General features: G+C 46.6%; 1 protein-coding gene across 8 annotated transcripts in view; it reads left to right on the top strand.

Moving 5' to 3' along the window:
• The window catches only part of Znf236 (zinc finger protein 236), a 91,595-nt gene that overhangs the window by 57,368 nt on the left and 15,312 nt on the right, over window positions 1-18,915 (top strand). For 4 of the 8 annotated variants that reach the window (XR_007832494.1, XM_051163804.1, XM_051163807.1 and 1 more), the window contains 7 exons: window positions 546-649; window positions 2,256-2,621; window positions 3,301-3,446; window positions 3,540-3,780; window positions 4,296-4,478; window positions 15,115-15,302; window positions 17,104-17,235. Coding sequence is in view for 7 of the 8 variants with exons in the window: in XM_051163804.1 (XP_051019761.1) it covers window positions 546-649; window positions 2,256-2,621; window positions 3,301-3,446; window positions 3,540-3,780; window positions 4,296-4,478; window positions 15,115-15,302; window positions 17,104-17,235 (1,360 nt within the window). In the remaining variant the exon portion in view is untranslated. Of the gene's footprint in view, window positions 1-545; window positions 650-2,255; window positions 2,622-3,300; window positions 3,447-3,539; window positions 3,781-4,295; window positions 4,479-13,926; window positions 14,009-15,114; window positions 15,303-17,103; window positions 17,236-18,915 lie in introns of those variants that run through there. The other 4 variants (XM_051163805.1, XM_051163810.1, XM_051163809.1 and 1 more) reach the window with 4 other exon arrangements.

Below are 18,915 nucleotides of genomic sequence, written 5' to 3'. Positions count from 1 at the left end.
CACAGCCCCAACAGTGACACACTTCTTCCCACAAGGCCACACCTCCTGTGGGCCGCACCTCCTGTGGGCCGCACCTCCTGTGGGCCGCACCTCCTGTGGGCCGCACCTCCTGTGGGCCGCACCTCCTGTGGGCCTCAACTTCACACACAAGTCTGGGGCCCTTTCCTATTCAAACCAGCACAGACCTTAAACTCAGGAGCAGGTGGACGAGCTCTGGGGCTGTGTGGAATGGGAAGAAGCAAGTCATATCCACTTGCTGTCATCCAGTTTGCAGTCAGGACACTAAGTTTGGCTCTGGTCGATAATGGAGGCAAAGATGAGGCTCGTAGAGCACCCCAGTAACAGCAGAGGTGTAGACTCCAGTGCAGGGCATGTGGCTGCATGCTTTGTTATGCAGCAAAGCCTCAAGCTGTTTCTTGGCTATATTTATCAGAAATAGTAGCATATTGTTTTTTATTTTTATGATAATAAATTTATGAAGTTGTTTGTAAATGTGTATATAGTTAAAAAATGAAACCCCTTAATTAGGAATGCTCTTTTAATAGGCACGTTAGAATCCATACTGGAGAAAAGCCATACAAGTGTGATGAATGTGGGAAGAGCTTTACTGTGAAGTCCACTCTAGATTGCCATGTGAAGACGCACACAGGTGAGCAGGGATCCCTGGGCACTGCAGACATCTTCGGGAATGCCTCAGTCTTCTGTGCACAGAGGCTTCAACATTATAGAGAACTCAAAAGGTTTCTTTCTAATATAAAGAAAAGGGGGAGGAGTAAAATCCCCCAAATCAAACTACAGATTCCACACGTCCTTACGCAGGCTTCACTCCTCTTCTTTCACAAGGTTCATTTTAGTCTCATTTGGGCCAAAGAGATGCAGTTTGCTGATATTTGCCACTCTGTTGACAGTTACCAGATTATATTATCTTTTTATGTGAGGAGAAAAATCTTACAAGGGGCACATGGTGTCTTGTTTCCTTGGCCCTTTTCTTCATCTGACTTGAGGATCTGAAAATCACTTGTATTAACAAAGTACAGAGCTTTGTTCTTTGAATCCTGCAGTTGGATGTCTTCTCTGAGCTGTAGGCTCCTTGTGTGACATGAGGCCACTAGTAGCCCAATCCCTGCACTGAGACGTGAGTATCTGGAACATAGGAACATTCAGCAGTTGATAGACACTGTTACTGTGCTCCATGGGTAGCCTCGTCAAATAAACCCATATTCCAAAATTTTTGGTCATGAGATTGAACAATTTACAGATGGAATTTCCTACATTTATGTGAAATTGTCTCATTCTTTCCTGATGGATTATTACCGGTAACTAAACAGGGGGAAACTCACTCATTAAGGCCTTCCCAGAGGCCGGTGTCCTGTTGTCTCATCAGGTTCTCAGTGTCTACATCTTACTGCTGTTCCTCACCAGCTTACAGTCTGTGCTGTCTGCCCCATGGTTCTTTACCCCTCCTCAGTGTCACACCCTTGTAGGTGAATCTTTTCATGCTCCTTCCTAGCTCCAGAAGCCCCACCTACTCTCTTCCACCTTTGCTATAGGCCAGTCAGCTCTTTATTCAGCCAATCAGCAGGTGAGATGACGAGCAGTGTTTACAAAGCACTGAGACAGGTGATGCTCAACACCACCAAAGCCCAGGCTGCTTCGCTCTCTGCTGATGCAGAAGTCAGCATTTGAATAGACAAGGACATCTGCACACAGGGTACAGAAACGTCACTCCATCAGCCTGCTCACCCACCGGGCCCCTGTGCTGCTCCCTGAGGTCAGCACGGCTCTCTGGGTTCTGCAGGGCTGGGAGTTCAGCTTAGGCTACATAGGTAAGAAGAGACCACAGAGCAAGGCAGGACCACAGATGCACTGAGGCCTGAGTCTGTGGCACTTGTCCCTGGGGCCTGTCACTGTCAGTGGCATCTGTGCCTCGGTGACTTTTATGCTGTAGGTAGTCAAGAGAAGAGCCAGAGTGAGGTGATAGGACAAAACAGTGGACACAGGCCCCGTGGGCGCAGGATGCTCCTTGTGCACACTGTTCCAGGGGGAATGTGGTGACTTCAGGACACAAAGCCTCTGAGGGTTGTGAGATCACTGACTTCAGACTGTAGACAGTGTGTGAGTAGGTTCCTGCAGTTACCTGTCGGTAGCAGCCATGGTTGAGAGCCTAAAGCCCTCGGTCCGTGCTGCCTGGGAGAGGGTTTCTGTGAGCTCAGGTTGCCACTGGTTCCTGCTGATTGTTCCTGCTGTTCCTACAGGCCAGAAGCTGTTTAGCTGTCATGTCTGCAGCAATGCCTTCTCCACAAAAGGAAGTCTGAAGGTGCACATGCGTCTGCACACAGGGGCAAAGCCTTTCAAGTGCCCTCACTGTGAGCTGCGCTTCCGTACTTCCGGGCGAAGGAAGACTCATATGCAGTTTCATTACAAATCAGACCCAAAGAAGGCCAGGAAGCCTGTGACACGAAGCTCATCAGAAAGTCTGCAGTCTGTGAACCTGCTCAACTCCTCTTCCTCCGACCCCAATGTGTTCATCATGAACAACTCTGTTCTAACAGGGCAGTTTGACCAGAACATGCTTCAGCAAGGGCTGGTGGGCCAGGCGATCCTTCCCGCATCCGTTTCAGGTAGGAAGCCAGCAGATGTCCCTCTCATCTGTTCCCACAGCGAGCACTCTTGAGCCTTTCCCTCACAAGCAATAGGAAAAGTGAAGTCCGTGTTTACTCTCCCACTGCATCTGCTCTGCTGCCTGAGTCCTTTGATAAACTTCGGAGTCAGCGAGTGTAAACCCCTCCCTCCCAGTGGGCATTCCCATTGTGTGTGTTTTGCAGAGCTCACCCCTTTAATCTAGTGGGCCTATCCTGTTGTTGGTCACACAATGCTGAAAAAGTACTAAATTTTACACCAACTGGGTTTGTGTACTTATAAGTAAATGCCACAGTTCTTGCCACTATTTAACGTCCTGTGAGTCTTTTCCTTCTGTGTCTCTTTACTTGGGTCATGTGAGAGTCAGATAGATGGCCACTTAGTGGTTGCTGTTGCATTAAACTATGGGCTGATCAGTAGCCTATTTTAGTGTGTTTTCTGGTGTTTGGGACGGGTAGGATTATTTCACAGGTGCTGTTTTGTTATAAGCAGATAATACAGATATATTTGTATTATAAATATTTGTACTCCTTAGCTAGAGTCTTTTTACCATAACATGTAAAACGTTTGTGTTCTAAAATCCCTGTGGGGAAAAGTGAATTCTTTTAGATTTGAGGCATTTGTAATATTAAGCCTGTTCATTTCTCATTCTCTGACCAGCTGGTGGGGACTTGACAGTATCTCTGACTGATGGGAGTTTGGCTACCCTGGAAGGCATCCAATTACAGCTGGCTGCTAACTTGGTTGGACCGAACGTTCAGATTTCTGGAATTGATGCCTCCAGCATCAACAATATCACACTGCAGGTATGGTGACCACCATGCTTTCCTGCGCTTTAACATTGTTTAAGCCACACGGAAGCACACCTTGACACTACGACTATCTGGGTTGCTTTACAGATTGATCCGAGCATTTTGCAGCAAACACTACAACAGGGTAACCTGCTTGCTCAGCCGGTCACTGGCGAGCCTGGCACAGCCTCACAGAACAGTTCTCTTCAGACATCAGACAGCACTGTCCCAGCCAGTGTTGTCATCCAGCCCATCTCAGGCCTGTCCTTACAGCCCACAGTGACATCTGCCAATCTGACCATTGGCCCACTCTCTGACCAGGACTCTGTGCTCACCACCACCAGCAATGGTAAGAACCCATTGCTCTTTTCCTGTAGACTCTGGGGTTACATTTTGTTGCTGTTGGAGACACGTTTGGTTTTAGGTCAGTGTATTGCCATTTTTTATCTCTGTAAAGCTTACCAAAGAAATAAAAAGCTTAAAAGTCTTCTTAGTTTCAATGGTGTTTATTCAGTATATGTTCATTTTATAGTTCATGGAATGTTTTTTCTCAAGCAAGTTTTTGTTTTATCGTTTCACTTACCTCCTCTTTCTTCCTCACTCGCTTTCTTCTTCTCCTCCTCTTCTTCCTCTTTCTCCCCCTCCTCTTCCTCCACCTCCTCTTTTTCTGTTTTGTGTCCTGGGGAGTCAGATGTAGCCCTTGTGAACTCTCAGATGTTTTATCCTTTCAGATAAAGTAATTAGAACTGACTGATAATTTATTCTGAGTCTTTTAAAAGTAATCCTTTAACTAAGATGTTTTTCATATAAACCAAGAGAATCATGCCCTTTAGAGCTCAATGCTATTTGCTTTGTGATGATGAGCAGGGACACAGGACCTCACTCAAGCGATGACTTCACAAGGCCTCGTGTCCACTTCGACGGGCCCCCATGAGATCACCCTCACCATCAACAACTCAAGTCTCAGCCAGGTCCTTGCCCAAGCTGCTGGCCCCACCACCTCATCATCCTCTGGTTCCCCACAGGAGATTACGCTAACAATCTCTGGTTAGTAAGTTCACATTTTAGCTTATAACTTAAGCTTATAGCTTATAACTTAAGGCTATCTTGTTTGTGTCTATTTCAGCACTCAGTTTTACATAAAGACATCATATTTCATTTGTGTGACAGGTTCAAATCCAGTGATGCCTAGTATCAGAAGCAGAGCACTGGTTTCTTACGTGACTTCCTGGTTCTCCAGAGTTGATTGTGCGTTAGTGTTGAGAGTTGACAGCTTTTGTCGTATATTTTTGCTTAGCTGATTCTTGCTCCTGTTCTGTACACTAAAGAAGCATCACTCATCTGAGCTGTGCACAGTAAGACATTTGTCAAACCCTCCATGGTGCTGCCTGTTCTTGTATCCATAGAGCATGACTAGGATGGTGTAGAAAAATTTAAATACGTTAGAACATGGAAAATTTGATCACTAGGTAGAAAATACGACTTGCAGTAAAGCGCACTTGACATCAACACGTCACCCAAGTGTTAGGCACTGGCCTAAGGTGCCGCTTTCTCCTTGCTGTACGTTGCTGGTCCTCGGCTCACTCTCATGCTGTGCCCTGGCTGTGTAGCCCGGGGCCGGGGTGCTTTGTCCTCATGGTTCCCTGCTCTGCAGCCTTCAGTCCTTCGTGTAAACTAATGTTCTTTTTTAAAAACCAAAACCAAAATGCTAGGGTTTTATGTAGCCAGGCCTGCCTCATACTCATTGTGTGGCCAGGAACGATGTGTTCAAAAGGAACCTTGTCTGCGTTCCTCCTTCACACCAGGTCCCTGGGGCTGAGCAGGATTCTGGTCCCAGTGCTGTTGCTTCCAACTGCAGGACTGGAAGGGGGCTGTGGTGACGTCTGAGCCAGCGGTGCAGCAGCCGGCCCAGCCTGCCCAGCAGCCCAGGCTCACCCCTTAGCACTGCACACACTGGAGGTGGTAGAGTGAGACTGTGTCCCCTTGGACACAGCTTACTGTAGAGATGCACTATGCCTGAAACAGGTAAATTTTTTTTTTTTTTAAATTTCCACAGAAACTTGTTTTTGTTTTTGAGACAAGGTTTCTTTGTACAGCTGTGGCTGTCCAGGAACTTGCTCTGTAGACAAGGCTGGCCTTGAACTCAGATATCCACCTGCCTCTGCCATCAGAGTGCTGGGATTAAAACCTTGTGCCACCTCTGCCCAGCAATTTCAGAATTTTAAAAATAATAACAAATATACAAGATGTAGCCATTTCAGTGGCAGCCCTCTGACACGTGGCCCCGCCTGCCCTGGGGCCCTCTGACACGTGGCCCCGCCTGCCCAGGGCCCTCTGACACGTGGCCCCGCCTGCACTGGGGCCCTCTGACACGTGGCCCCGCCTGCCCAGGGCCCTCTGACACGTGGCCCCGCCTGCCCAGGGCCCTCTGACACGTGGCCCCGCCTGCCCAGGGCCCTCTGACATGTGGCCCCGCCTGCCCAGGGCCCTCTGACACGTGGCCCCGCCTGCCCAGGGCCCTCTGACATGTGGCCCTGCCTGCACTGGGGCCCTCTGACACGTGGCCCCGCCTGCCCAGGGCCCTCTGACACGTGGCCCCGCCTGCCCAGGGCCCTCTGACACGTGGCCCCGCCTGCCCTGGGGCCCTCTGACACGTGGCCCTGCCTGCCCAGGGCCCTCTGACACGTGGCCCCGCCTGCCCTGGGCCCTGGCTTAGATCGATGCAGGCTCTTTGACTTCAGCCCTAGTGACTGATGTTCTCACATCACAACGAGCACAGCAAGTGTGTCTGTGTGTGCTTAGTGTGGCCGACAGAAGGAATACAAGCTGATAAAGAAGCTGCAGTGCAGTTAAAGAGGCTTCAGCCACAAGCTGAGGGTCTGTACTGGTAAGATAGCAGAGCAGAGCAGTGCCCAAAGGGAGCTTCTAGGGTGATGATTTGATAGCGAGATTGTTCCAGATGTGAGGTAAAGCACTGAGCTAGGTTTTGAGAACCGAAAACAGTGAGTTCATGTCCAGATCCTGGCGGTTGAATAGACTAAGCCGCCTTCAGCAGTAGGGACCGGCTCAGAGTTACTCTGCTGCGATGAGGCATCGCGGCCAAAGCGCCTGGGCGGGGGGTTATTTTGCTGCTTCTTTTACATCCCAGTTCATCATCAAAAGAAGTCACAGCAGAACCTCAAATGGCAGGGACCTGGAGGGAGGAGCTGCTGCAGAGGCCTTGGAGGGCTGCTGCAGACTGGCTTGCTCCACGTCGCTTGCTCAGCCTGCTTTCTTACAGAACCAAGAACCACCAGCCCAAAGGTGGCACCACCCATGATGAGCTGGGCCCTCTCCCATTGATCACTAATTAAGACAGTGTCCCCCAGTATGTCTACCACTAGATCTTATAGAGGCACAACCCGCCCCCCCCCCCCCCCCCCCCCCCCACCCCCAGGGTTTCTCTGTGTTGCCTTGGCTGTCCTGGACTCACTTTGGTAGTCCATGCTGGATTGGAACGCACAGAGATCTGCCTGCCTCTGCTTCCGAGTGCTGGGGTTAAAGGTGTGTGCCACCACGCCCAGCCACAATGAATTTTCTTAATAGTGGTTTCTAGGATAACAACTCTCCTGGAAGCGTACTTTTTCATTTACAAAACAAACAAGCCAGACTCCAGATACTTTCCCTGGTCCACCTGGGCTTGCAGCTCTCTTCAGAATGCAGTTAGAAGCTGCTCATAAGCTGGGTGGTGCACAGCTGAAAACCACTGTTTCTACGGTGCGGAGTGACTTAGTGTTCTCAGCACCGAAGAGGACCAGGAGTTCTGGGTCAGCCTGAGCTGTTTCCAAAGGAGGGCAGGAGGAGAAGGTGTCCTTTAAGGCACAAGGGTACACCAGCTTTGGTTTTGTCACGAGAAGTTTCACTGCATAAAGACTCTGTGAGGACAGAACTATCCTGCTTTATACTGTTGCCTTAGGCCATGACTTTCCCAGCTCTAGATGGCAAGATGGCAGCCTTTTGAGGATTTACGGCTGTATTACATATAGTCAGGCTAAGGTCAGGTGTGGTGGACACGCCTTTAGTGTCAGCACTTGGGAAGCTGAGGTAGATGAAACTCGGTGAGTTGAAGGCCAGCCTGATCTCCGTAGTGAGTTTTAGGACAGCCGGGGCTCTGTAGAGAGATCCTACTTCAAATAAATAAATAGATAGATAGAAAGAGAGACAGGAAGACAGGAAGGCAGGCAGGTAGACAGACAGACAGAGTCAGGCTCTTGTTAGTAAATGAGCTCAAATACGTGTTTCCTATGTAACTAGTAACAACATATGTAACAGCATGTGCTGGGCAGTGGTGGCTAACCTTTAGTCTCAACACTCCAGAAGCAGGCAACCTCTGAGTTTGTGGCTAGCCTGGTCTACACAGAGTTACTCTGTTTGAAAAACAAAAACAAATTAACAACTTAAGAGTCCATATATACCTAGTTTTACTTCTACAGAGATTCCCTTCATTTGTTAACTTAGTTTTCCAGACATGTATGTCAAAGGAGGAGAAAATAGTCTTTGTGTTTCTTTGTACTGACAGGATTGAGTGTCTTTGCCATGGGTACTCCTACAGAGAAACAGCACTGAGGATCTGGTCAGGAAGCAGTTTTATCTGTTCTGGCAGGAGCTCAGTGCATTTACATCCAAAGGCCTAGCTCTTGAGAGCAATGGGGCCTGATCTTATGCACATTTTAATCCATTTCCCCTAAAATGGTAGCAAACATTATCAGTGGGCATTTCATGCTGTAGGGCTATGACACTAAAGCTGCATTCGTGCAGCAGGGTTACTATAGCACCAGGACACCGAGGCTGCAGCTGTGTACTATAGTTGTCGGGGCACTGAGGACTCAGGGATGCAGTAAGGCTGAGCATGTGTGCACTGACTGACTAAGGGATGTTTCTGCCCTTTGTCTTGAGAGGCTCTTAATATACATTCTCTGTATTCATTCAGGTTACATTATCAATTGGTAAAAGATAGGAATATTGCTGTCTGGGACTATTTGACTGAGCAGGGAAGTGTGGCCCACCTTTATTCCAGGAATTGAAGAATCCATGAGTCAGGCTTTCGCTGCACGGTAGCGGGATGTGAAGGAGAGCACTCCACAGGGCATAGGGCAGCCGTCTGCTAAGCTCCTCTCACAGTGTCTTGGTGAGCTGAAATGGATTGTGGAGGTCTGTTATAGCTTTGGTTAACTCTGCTGGTTTCTTCTGAGCTGAGGAAGGCTCTGGCTGAAGGCATAGGCATGGCCGCATGGGACTCACAAGGGACTTTCTGTTCACTTCCTGTCCCTCTCATTTGATCAAGGGAATGGTGGGAGAGCTGTCTAGATTGTGCATTGGCAGATGCCAGTGTGTCCTGAACCCTTGGCTTGCCACCATCCCTCCTGTCTGCTGTAAAGTTACCCAATTTATGCCTTACTGGTCTGTTTGGTTTTAAAGTTCTAAAGCAGTATCATCGAGCTTGCCTCTTTTACTTATTGATTTGAATTGAAAGTTACTGTGTTGTGTTTTGCTTCCCTCCTTCAACTTAGGGGAATTTTGTCTATTATAGTTGACTGCAGTCTACACTTTGAGGTTGTAACTCAGTCTGTAGTGGGTAAGACAACCACCACACATTGTGTACTAATAAAGACATGTAACATGCTTTCCCCTGTAACCTTTCTCTAAAAGTCTGTGTGTGTGTGTATGTGTGTGTGTGTGTGTGTGTGTGTGTGTGTGTGTGTGTGTGTGTAAACATTAAATCTTATAATTCTGTGCATTGGAATATATTGTCGTACATGACCTTGCTGGGCCTACCTACATTTTCCTTTCACGCGCTACTCTTTCCGTCATGAAATTCTTCTGTATATTCCTCCAAAATGCGCTGTAAACTTGATGCCAACCTGGTCTGCACAGTTACTTTCAAGATAGTCAGGACACATAGAGAGAACCTATATCAAAATAAAACAAAACCAAAACCCAAACCCAAACAAATTTCCTGTAGTCATGCAGGTAGCCTGCAGAGGCAAAGTGCGCAGACTTCAAATTCATCAAGACATTTTAGGAGTTTATCTTAAGGGAGTGTCATTGTTTTGTTCTTAACTTTAGTCCACTTTTCTCCTTAAAGTTATGTTGGTGAATAAATAGAGTTCTGTTCTTAGTGAAAATACAGGCCATTTCTTTGGTACTGGATGAGGCATTAGCTTTAGTTTCCTCTGGATTTAAGAACCATCTGTTACTTTGTAACAGTCAAAAACAAAACTTGCCAGCTTTTACTGTAGAAGCAACATTCCCTCCATTTGTAGCTGTGCCGTGAGGCACTATGAGTACCGGGACTCACAGCCACGCCAAGCGCTGCCTTGGCGCCCGTTCGTATGCTTCTGTTTTTATTCATTGCAAGAAAAAAACTAGTATATTTTTCAAACTACTTCTGAAGTTTTATAAAATTACATTACACTTCTTAAGACAAGACCTTATCTCAATTTAGAGCAGTACCTGCTTTTATTAACATACTTTTTCTATTTTTGAGAATATAATTGTATCATTTCCCCTCCCCTTTCCTCTTTGCTTTTTCAATTCCATGCCCCCTTTTTATTAATTGTTGTTACATGCATATATATGTGTGTATGTATATGCATTCCTAGTTATAATCTGTATAATGTCACTTGCATGTATATTTTAGGGCTGGATAATTACTTGGTATGCTTTTTCCTGAGGAGACTATTTCTCCTACACTTAACACTCCTTAGTTGCCTGTAATTCTTTGCATAGGCCTCCTGGACTTTGCCCCATGCATTTGGCGTGTCTGTTATTGTCCTCAGTCAGCGTATGTCTAGGTAGTCAAGTTGGTGACCCCTTATGACAGTGTCTAACATTGCTAGGAGACACGGTCTCACCGCAGATTCCCCGATCCTCTAGTCCTTGCTGTCTTTCCTCCCTGTCTTTAACAATGCTCCCCAGGCCTTGGCTGTGGAAGTTATAGAAGTATCCACTGGGACTGGGCCTGGGCTCTACAACTGAATTTTCATTAGTTGTGGTTTTCTGTGGTCTGTGCCTGTTGCAGAGAAGTTTCCTCGATTAGCGGTGAGGTCTACACTTACCTGTGGGTCTAAGGACCAATGTGTAGATCATTGTTTGGGATTATGTTGGTTTAGTACAGTGATGGTTGTAGGTTCTCCTCAAAGATAACATGACTTCACTAGCGCTGAGTTGTTAGGTAGGTTTTCAGTACCAGGGACAGCTTCCTTCTTATTAAACAAGTCTTGAGTCCAAGTAGAGTACAGTTGGTTACTGCCAAAGTATGTGTGCTACTACTGTGCCATGCCAGTTTTTGTAGTTCATAGTTGTTAAAACTGGGCAGGGCTATTGGTTACATACCTCTTTTGGAAGTCTGTGTGACACTTTCTGGTACTAGTAGATACAATCTTAAAGCAAATTCTCTGATCCTGTGGCTCTCAAAATCTTTCTGCCTCCCTCCCCCTCCCATGCGCCCTTCCACAGTGCTTTCTGAGCCCCAGGGGGGAAGCATACCAGTCATTTCCAGCTCAAGGGCCTCTGGACCTTGTTTCTGAAGTGTATAGTGTCTTAAGCAATATAGACTTACCAGCAACCTCTGCAGTGGTGGGGACAGCCAAGGGCAATAGCGGTCTGTTTTAAGAGTCTCATGGACAGCCTTGACCAGCAGCTCAAAGAGGGCTTTTCATGTCTGGTGTTGGGGTCTTATTAGGTAGTCTTTGGCTCTTGGAGGGAACATTTTCAACTCTGATGAGAAAAATTCACTTAAACTGTATATGTATATTCATACACAGAATGACATGTATTATAGGTTTCTTTTTTTAAGGAAAACAGTTAATAGCATGATTTCTTAAAACTTCCCCAGACATCCTTATTGTTATTTCACTCTCCCCACTCCTCTGCGTTCACTTCCTTCCCTATTCTCAATGTGTCCCCCATGCCCCTGGTCAGATCGCTTGTAGCCTGCTGTTCCCCTTTACCCTTCTCCTACCGCCCTCTGTCTCTGCCTGCTCCTTGCCCCTAAGGAGCCCTCTTCTCCCACCTCCCTGATGGTCACGTGTATCTTGCTGTTCTCCCCTCTGTTGCTCTCCAACCCCCTAGCCTGCCAGTGGCCCCCTTTCCTCCCTGGCTTCTATGGTTATTCCAGAATATGTGTCTACACCTGAAGATGTGGAGCTAGGAGCTTCTAATGAAAGAGAGCACGCGATGTTCTTTCTGGGATTGGGATATCTCATTCAAAATGATCTCCCTAGCTATATCTGCTTACCTGCAAAGTTAGTGATTTCATTTTCTTTACAGATGAATAGTATTCCACACTATAAATGTAACACATTTTTATTACCTGTTTGTCAGTTGAAGGACATTTTGGTTGTTTTCTGTTTTCTAGCCGTTGTCAGTGAGCAGCAGTGAACATGGGCGAGCAAGTATCTGTGGAGTAGGATGTTCAATCCCCTGGGCGTATGCCAAAGAACGGTTCGGCTGGAGAGACGTAGATTTACTTTTAGCTTTTTGAGAATTCTCCACACTAATTTCCAGAGTGGGTGTACCAGTTTGCAGCCACCAGCAGTGAGTGGGGGTCTCTGTCCACTATTGCTTTGGTGATCTCTGCCGTTCTGACTGGGGTAACATAAAATCTCAGTTGTTTTGAATCACTAGTGATGACGAACACTTTTTAAGATACCTCTTAATCATTTTTGCCCCTATTGAGAACTCTGTTCAGGTACCAGGCCTATGGGTCCTTTTCTTTTTTTTTAAGTCTTTATATATTCTGAATATTAATTCTCTGTCATATGTATAGCTGACAAAGATGCTTTCCTGTTGTGTCAGCTTCTTTTTCATCTAGCTCATTGTTTCTTTACCTGTGCAGAAGCTTTTTGGTTTTATGAAGATACACACAAGGCCTTAGTAATACAAACAATAAGATGCTGGTAAAAACAAACATGAGACCAGTGAAACAAAATTAAAGAAGCCCCAAATGAGACATTTAACTTCCACCACTTAATATATGATAAAGATGCCAGAAATACCTGCTGAAGAAAGCATCTTCAAGAAATGATACTGGGAAAATTGCGTTTTCACATGCAGAATAATAAAATCTAACTGAAGCAGGACGTTGTGGCTTCACTTGGGGAGGCAGAGGCAGAGGCAGGCAGATCTCTGTGAGTTCTAGACAAGCCTGGTCTAGAAAGTGAGTCCAGGACAGCCAGGTCTACACAGGGAAACCCTGTCTCAAAACCAAACCACACCAACCAACCAACCAACCCCAAAAAACTAAACAAAATGTATCAAAGACCTAAACATGAATCCTGAAAACACTAGAAGGCATGGGCGGTACCTTGCATGACTTCAGTGTAGGAAAGGACTTCTTGAATAGGACTCCATTTGCCCAAGATTAAGGCCAACAATTGACAAGTGGGATTTCTTAGAATATGCTCTTTGTTTTTGTTTTGTTTTGTTTTGGAAACAGGATCTTAGGTAGCCCAGGCTGGCTTCATGCTAGCTACACAGTAACTGTTGGCCTTGAACTCCCATCTTCTTCCTTCCGTCTCCTGTATGCTGGCATTATAGGCATTTTGTACCACATCTGACTTACTCAGTACCTTTTAAAGGTCATTTTAAAATCATAATCACAAAGTAAGATAAGACTTTGTTGGGTTGTGCCCTGGAGGACAGTAGTTTCAGAAAAAAAAATAACTAGGAAATAAGTCTGATCCTTACTTAAATATTAAACTCATTTGTATTTTCCTGAGATTTTCACAGATATTGACCAAGCTATTTATAGCTTATCCTCAGTTGTGTGCCTAAGAAAAATCTCTGCTTTCCTCTTGTAGCTTTGTGTCCTTTCAGCTGCAGTCAGGGTGGCTCTGGGCAGGCATTTGTCTCTGTGAAAGCTTCGTCTGTGTGGAATAGCAACTGTGATGTTACCTGAAGCTGCTCCCAGAACAAGTGGATTTTCATTTGTCTCTTTAGGTTTCTTGTGCTGTGTTGGAGCTTTCTGTTTGTGATTATTACTAGCTAGTGAGGTGCATTTTACTGAGAGGTGGGGGGTGTGTGTGGAAGAGGCCCTTGGGTTCTTTCACTTCAGCAGGCAGGGTGAAGTTAGCTTCTGGGCTAATAGAAATGAGTCGTGTCAGCTTGGCTTTGCTCATTTTAAGAATGGCCCAAGAAGGGACTTGTGAGAAACAGATGTCTGTCCAATTGCCCTGGCCTCCCAGGAACAGTCACTCTGTGAGGCTGTTCCTCACACTGTCACCTTTCTTTTCATCCATTTCTAGTGATGAGCAGGGCCGTGTGGAGGTCTGCCTGGGAATGCTGCTGGCGGGGGTTCTGTAGCGGTAGTGTTGTGTGTGAGACACCCTCCACAGACCCAACGCCCAAATTGCTGCATTAGCAACTTACAGGACAGGAGCAGGTGGGAGGGAGCCCCAGTGGCTGCTTTTGTGCACACGATCCTAGCTTCCTAATGGTTATACTGCTTTTGAAGGTTCCAGGTCTGTGCAGCACATTGTGGGACTCCACGAGTGTGGATCTATGGAGGCCTTGTATTTGGAGAACTCCAGTTACAAGTAAGTAGCCTAGCTTTCCTGTTGACCCCTGACTCCTAGGAGAGGCTCTGGATTGGTGTCACACAGGTCGTAGAGGTGTTGACAGGAGCCTGTTTTCTTATTACACCTTAGAAGGACGTGGTGTTATGGCTCAGCTCCAGTATTGCTTTGGGGTCCTCAGTGCGTGGCCCTGGGCCGGTCCAGGGTGGTTAGCATGTGTTTGTAGGTTAAGGGTGCAGGGTTGTGAGGACAGGGCATGTAGACCTGGCTGTGCATGTGTGCTCAATGCTGGTTTCCTTGCGGGACAGATAATCCTGTTCTAGCCCATCTCATGCCAGGATGGCATAGGAGTGTGTCTCTAGAAGAAAAGGTGTGTCTGCTTTTGCCTAGTCTGCTCTGGATAGCTTCCTTCCTTGTAGCCGTGGTTGCTTGGGAAAACATTAGAAGCTTTTGTCGCCTCAAAAGAAAATGAAGATGTCATGCTGGATATGTTAATTCTAAAAGAATTATGTGAGGTTTCTTCTGACAGCCTGTTTCAGAATAAGTAGACTTTCAGGATCGTGGGTGTGAGGAAATAGCAAGAGGCAAATTTGTTCACTAACCTTGGTACTGGTTGCTTCATGGGTCCCACCTCGTTCGTTTTTCTGTGGCCTGTGGTCCTGGAAACCCTTGCTGAGTTCTCCATCTGCAGTGCTGGTAGTGACGAGGCCAGAGGCCTGCCTTCCTTCTTGTGGTCTTTTCTATCAGGCATTTCTAACTTACAAAGCTATACGTGGAGCAGAATAACTTTAAATGTAGACCAATACAAAATTGTGAATTTACTCAAAACCTGAAAAATGTCCCCCCTTTTGTAACTCAATTGTGTGGGTCTTAAAACATTAACTTTGTAGATGATAATGCTGTTTCAAAGAGTCAGAAGGTTGGGCGCACCTCAGGTTGTGCTGACTTGTGGCAGCATGTGCTGTCTTGTAGCACCGTGCAGAAAGCCTACCATACTGTTGCGCCAGACTCGTGACTCCTTCTTGTGGTGCCAGAGGACTGGGGCCAAGGCTTCAGACACCCCTTCCCTCGGCAAGCACCTCCCCAGCTTTCAGCTGATACTTTTTTTTTTTTTGCTTCTTCTTTAGAACTTAATCCTACGAGTGGGAGCCTTCCTTCAACAACACCGATGTCACCATCAGCCATTTCAGCCCAGAACCTGGTCATGTCTTCATCAGGTGTGGGTGGTGATGCCAGTGTCACATTGACCCTGGCTGATACTCAGGGCATGCTGTCTGGAGGTTTGGATACAGTTACACTGAACATCACCTCTCAGGTGAGCGCCCTTCAGAGAGACTTCTAGGACCCTCTGGAAAGGCTTCATGAGTTTGTTCTTTACTAAATATATTGTTTTGTTTTGTATAGTAATTAAATATTTCCTTTACTTACTCTTCAAAAGAGCAATGCTTAAACATTATGCAATTGAGTTATAAAAATATTTAATTACTATATCATCAATATTAAAATAATACATTAAATGTCAAAAGGGGAAATTATGAACTGGTTTGTGGATTTTTATATAGCATGGAGTAGCAACTTGAGTGACTTGTGCATGCCTGCTATCTTAATAACTTTTCAGTTGCTGTGAAGAGACACCATAACCAAGGCAGCTAATAAAAGAAAGCATTTAATTGAAAGCTTGCTTACAGTTTCAGAGGGCTAGTCTGTCATGGTGGGGAGCATGGTGGCAGGCAGGCATGGTGCTGGAGCCATAGCTAAGAGCCTTACATCCTGATTCACAGACAGCAGGCAGAGAGAGAGCATGGAACTGGGCCAGAGCTTTTAAAGACATCAAGGCCCACTCCCCTTGCCCTCGTGACACACTTCTTTTAACTAGGCCCCACCTCCTAATCCTACCTACACAGCTCACCAACTGGGAACCAAACGTTCAAATATATGAGCCTGCCGGGGGGGGGGGGGGGGGGGGGGCATTCCCATTCAGACCACCGCAGTGGCCGTACATCAGTGTCCAGCCCTAGTTAGCCCTGCGTCAGTTCCTCAGCTCAGCCACATTCCATCCTCAGGCAGGAAACAGAGAGGGATGAAAGCTGCCACTCCTCTTGTGTCCTTGCTTTCATTCACTCCAGTGGGGCGTACTGCCGACATTTGGGGTGGATTTCCCCTTGCAGGAAGTCAGTCTAGACATTTCCTCACAGAGAAGTCATAGCTTGGTCTGCTGGGGCATTCCTGATGCAGTTACCAATCGATGCCAGCCTTATCTCAGCTACAACCTCCGCAGCCACATCTCTGTCTCTGTCTCTCTGTCTCTGTTCTCTCTCTCTCTCTCTCTCTCTCTCTCTCTCTCTCTCTCTCTCTCTCTCTCTCTCTCTCTCTCACACACACACACACACACACACACACACACACACACACACAGAGAGAGAGAGAGAGAGAGAGACAGAGAGACAGAGGTTTGTCTGTTCTGTTTATTTTGTATAAATTAGTTATATACTGTGGTATCACAGTTATATACTGTGAATGGCTCTTTTTACATGGATGGGTTTCCAGGTTCACCCATGTTAATAGCAGTATCCAGTGCATCCTTCTTAGTGCTGAAAATCTGTCTTTATACAGCGAGGTCACAAGAATATTTGTTTGCATGAGTAACCCTTAGTCTATCTACACATCCAAAAGTTGATGAGAACTGAGCAGTTCCCACTTCTAGGCTCCTGTAATGAGACCTGACGAGACCTTCCGCCAGGTTTCAGGTGGACTTAGGTTTCATTTCTCTTTGATTGTGGGTCATATCGTGAATCTTGCTTTCTAAATTGATTGTGCCATAAAAAGTTTTTCTTTTAATTACATTTTTATTCAGTGTGTGTGCTCACATGTCAACACATACTCATTTGTGTTTGGGCATGTGTGTAGCACTCATGTGGAGGTCAGAGGACAACTTGTGAGAGTCAGTTATCTCCTTCCACTGTGTACATCTTGAAGACGAACTTAGGCCGCTAGACTTGGCAGCAGATGCCATTACCCACTGAGCCATATTGCCAACTGTAAAGGTCTTAAAAAAAAAAAAACCTGCATAGTTTGATAATATGACAACTTCTAAAATGATAATTGTCTTTTGGCAGGGTCAGCAGTTCCCAGCCTTGCTCACGGATACCTCTCTCTCAGGCCAGGGTGGAGCGGGTTCACCACAGGTGATATTAGTGAGCCACACTCCACAGTCCTCATCTGCTGCTGGTGAAGAAATAGCTTACCAGGTATGCACCTGTGTGACTCACACTCAGATCAAGAATAGGGAATGCGGCAGTGCCAGCTGGCCCTGGTGAGTGGGGCCAGCCTCTTGGGTATAGTCCCTGTCAGACCCAGAGCAGAGGTGCTGAGCTCTGTGGGTCTTGTAGGTGTGGCAGGTGGTGGCTCTCAGATCTTGGCCAGTAGTAGGTGTAGCTTAGAGCCATCAGCTTTGATGTGGTCAGCAGAGAGTTGATACACTTGCAAATTGGTATCTGATATCTGCCCCTGCTCCATCTTATGGCCTTTTACTTGCATTTATTATTTCTTTTGATCTGTTTTCTTGAAGCACTTATTGGTTCTTTTATCTCTTCCTTTGTCTTTTCATGTACATATTATCTGCATATATGTAGGTAAGACCTTTTTCTATTTCATTGGTCTCTCCCTCTCTTTTCTTTTTTTCTTTTTTTAGTTTTTTCAAGACAGGGTTTCTCTGTGTAGCCTTGACTATCCTATACTTGCTCTGTAGACTGGGCTGGCCTTGAACTCATAGAGACCTGTCCACCGCTGCCTCCTGAGTGTCAGGATTAAAGGTGTGTACCACCACCACCACCTGGCTGATGGCTCTTTTTCTTAAAATGCATGTTTTAAGACCCAAAATTGTAATAAATGATAGTCCTAACATAGAGAAGTATACAAACGTTTTCTAATACTTGGCCGAGTCAGAGCTAAAGAATAGATGACTGTTGGCCTCTAAATTTGTAGAGCTTTAAACTTTGTTTGAATATGTTTAGGAAATGAGACATCAGTCAGTTCACCAGTTTTTCACTGGGATAAGGACTTAGTTTGGAGTTCCCAGATTTTGTTTCAGTGATCAGAGCTTATAGCTACATCTCAGTGTACATTACTCTTAATTCATTTGTGCCAAACTCCAGTGCCCGCCCCAGAGCCTCACAGGACAGAGATCTGTTGCAATCATGTTGATTCCTGTCTTGTTGCCTCAGTAGAAGGGTACAGAGTAGGCACAGCAGAAAGAAGGAATAGGAAAGGACTCAGATCTAACACCCAAGCTGAGCTGTGCAGCTCAGTGCAGTGTCCTGGCAGTGGGGGTGTGATGGCACCTGCCGAGTCGTGGAGTTGGGTAGGGAGCTGTGGAGCAGCCCTGTGTCAACAGTGACCAGCTGCATTCACCCCCAGGTCAGCAAGATGCAGAGAAGGTCCTGAGGCTAACAAAACCAGGCATTCACCACAAACAGCACAGTGAGCAGACGGCCTGGCTTGGTGGAGGATGCACTCTGCCCTGGCAGGATGCCCCAGGAGCCCTCCTACACGTGTCAGTCCTCAGCTGCTCCCACAGCCCTCGAGGCCAGAGGAAGCGCTGAGTGGTTGTCCTCAGCTCCCAGGCTCGGTCTCACTTCTCTCGTCACCCGACCGTCCAAGTCCCAACTGAGTCCTCACACCACGGCACCATAACCCACTTGTTCTGTGCGCCTGGTCAGCTGCCGGCCTTTAGTTTGTGGCTCCCTCTGGCACTCAGTGTTATACAGCTCCCGCGCCACAGAGAGCATTTCTGTTAAAATTGGTCTGGAGTTTCTCTGTTGCATCTGCGTAGTGAGTACTAATGAAGTGAGATAAATACCAAACCATCGCTCTGGCTTGTGGTTAGTGAGTGGGGCAGGGATTACTATGCATAAGGCAGCAGTAACTGA

Source organism: Acomys russatus, chromosome 20, assembly GCF_903995435.1.
Source record: "Acomys russatus chromosome 20, mAcoRus1.1, whole genome shotgun sequence".
NCBI classification, from domain to species: Eukaryota; Metazoa; Chordata; class Mammalia; order Rodentia; family Muridae; genus Acomys; species Acomys russatus.
The sequence above is the reverse complement of the archived record's forward strand: the minus strand, read 5'-3'. Positions and strand labels throughout refer to the sequence as shown.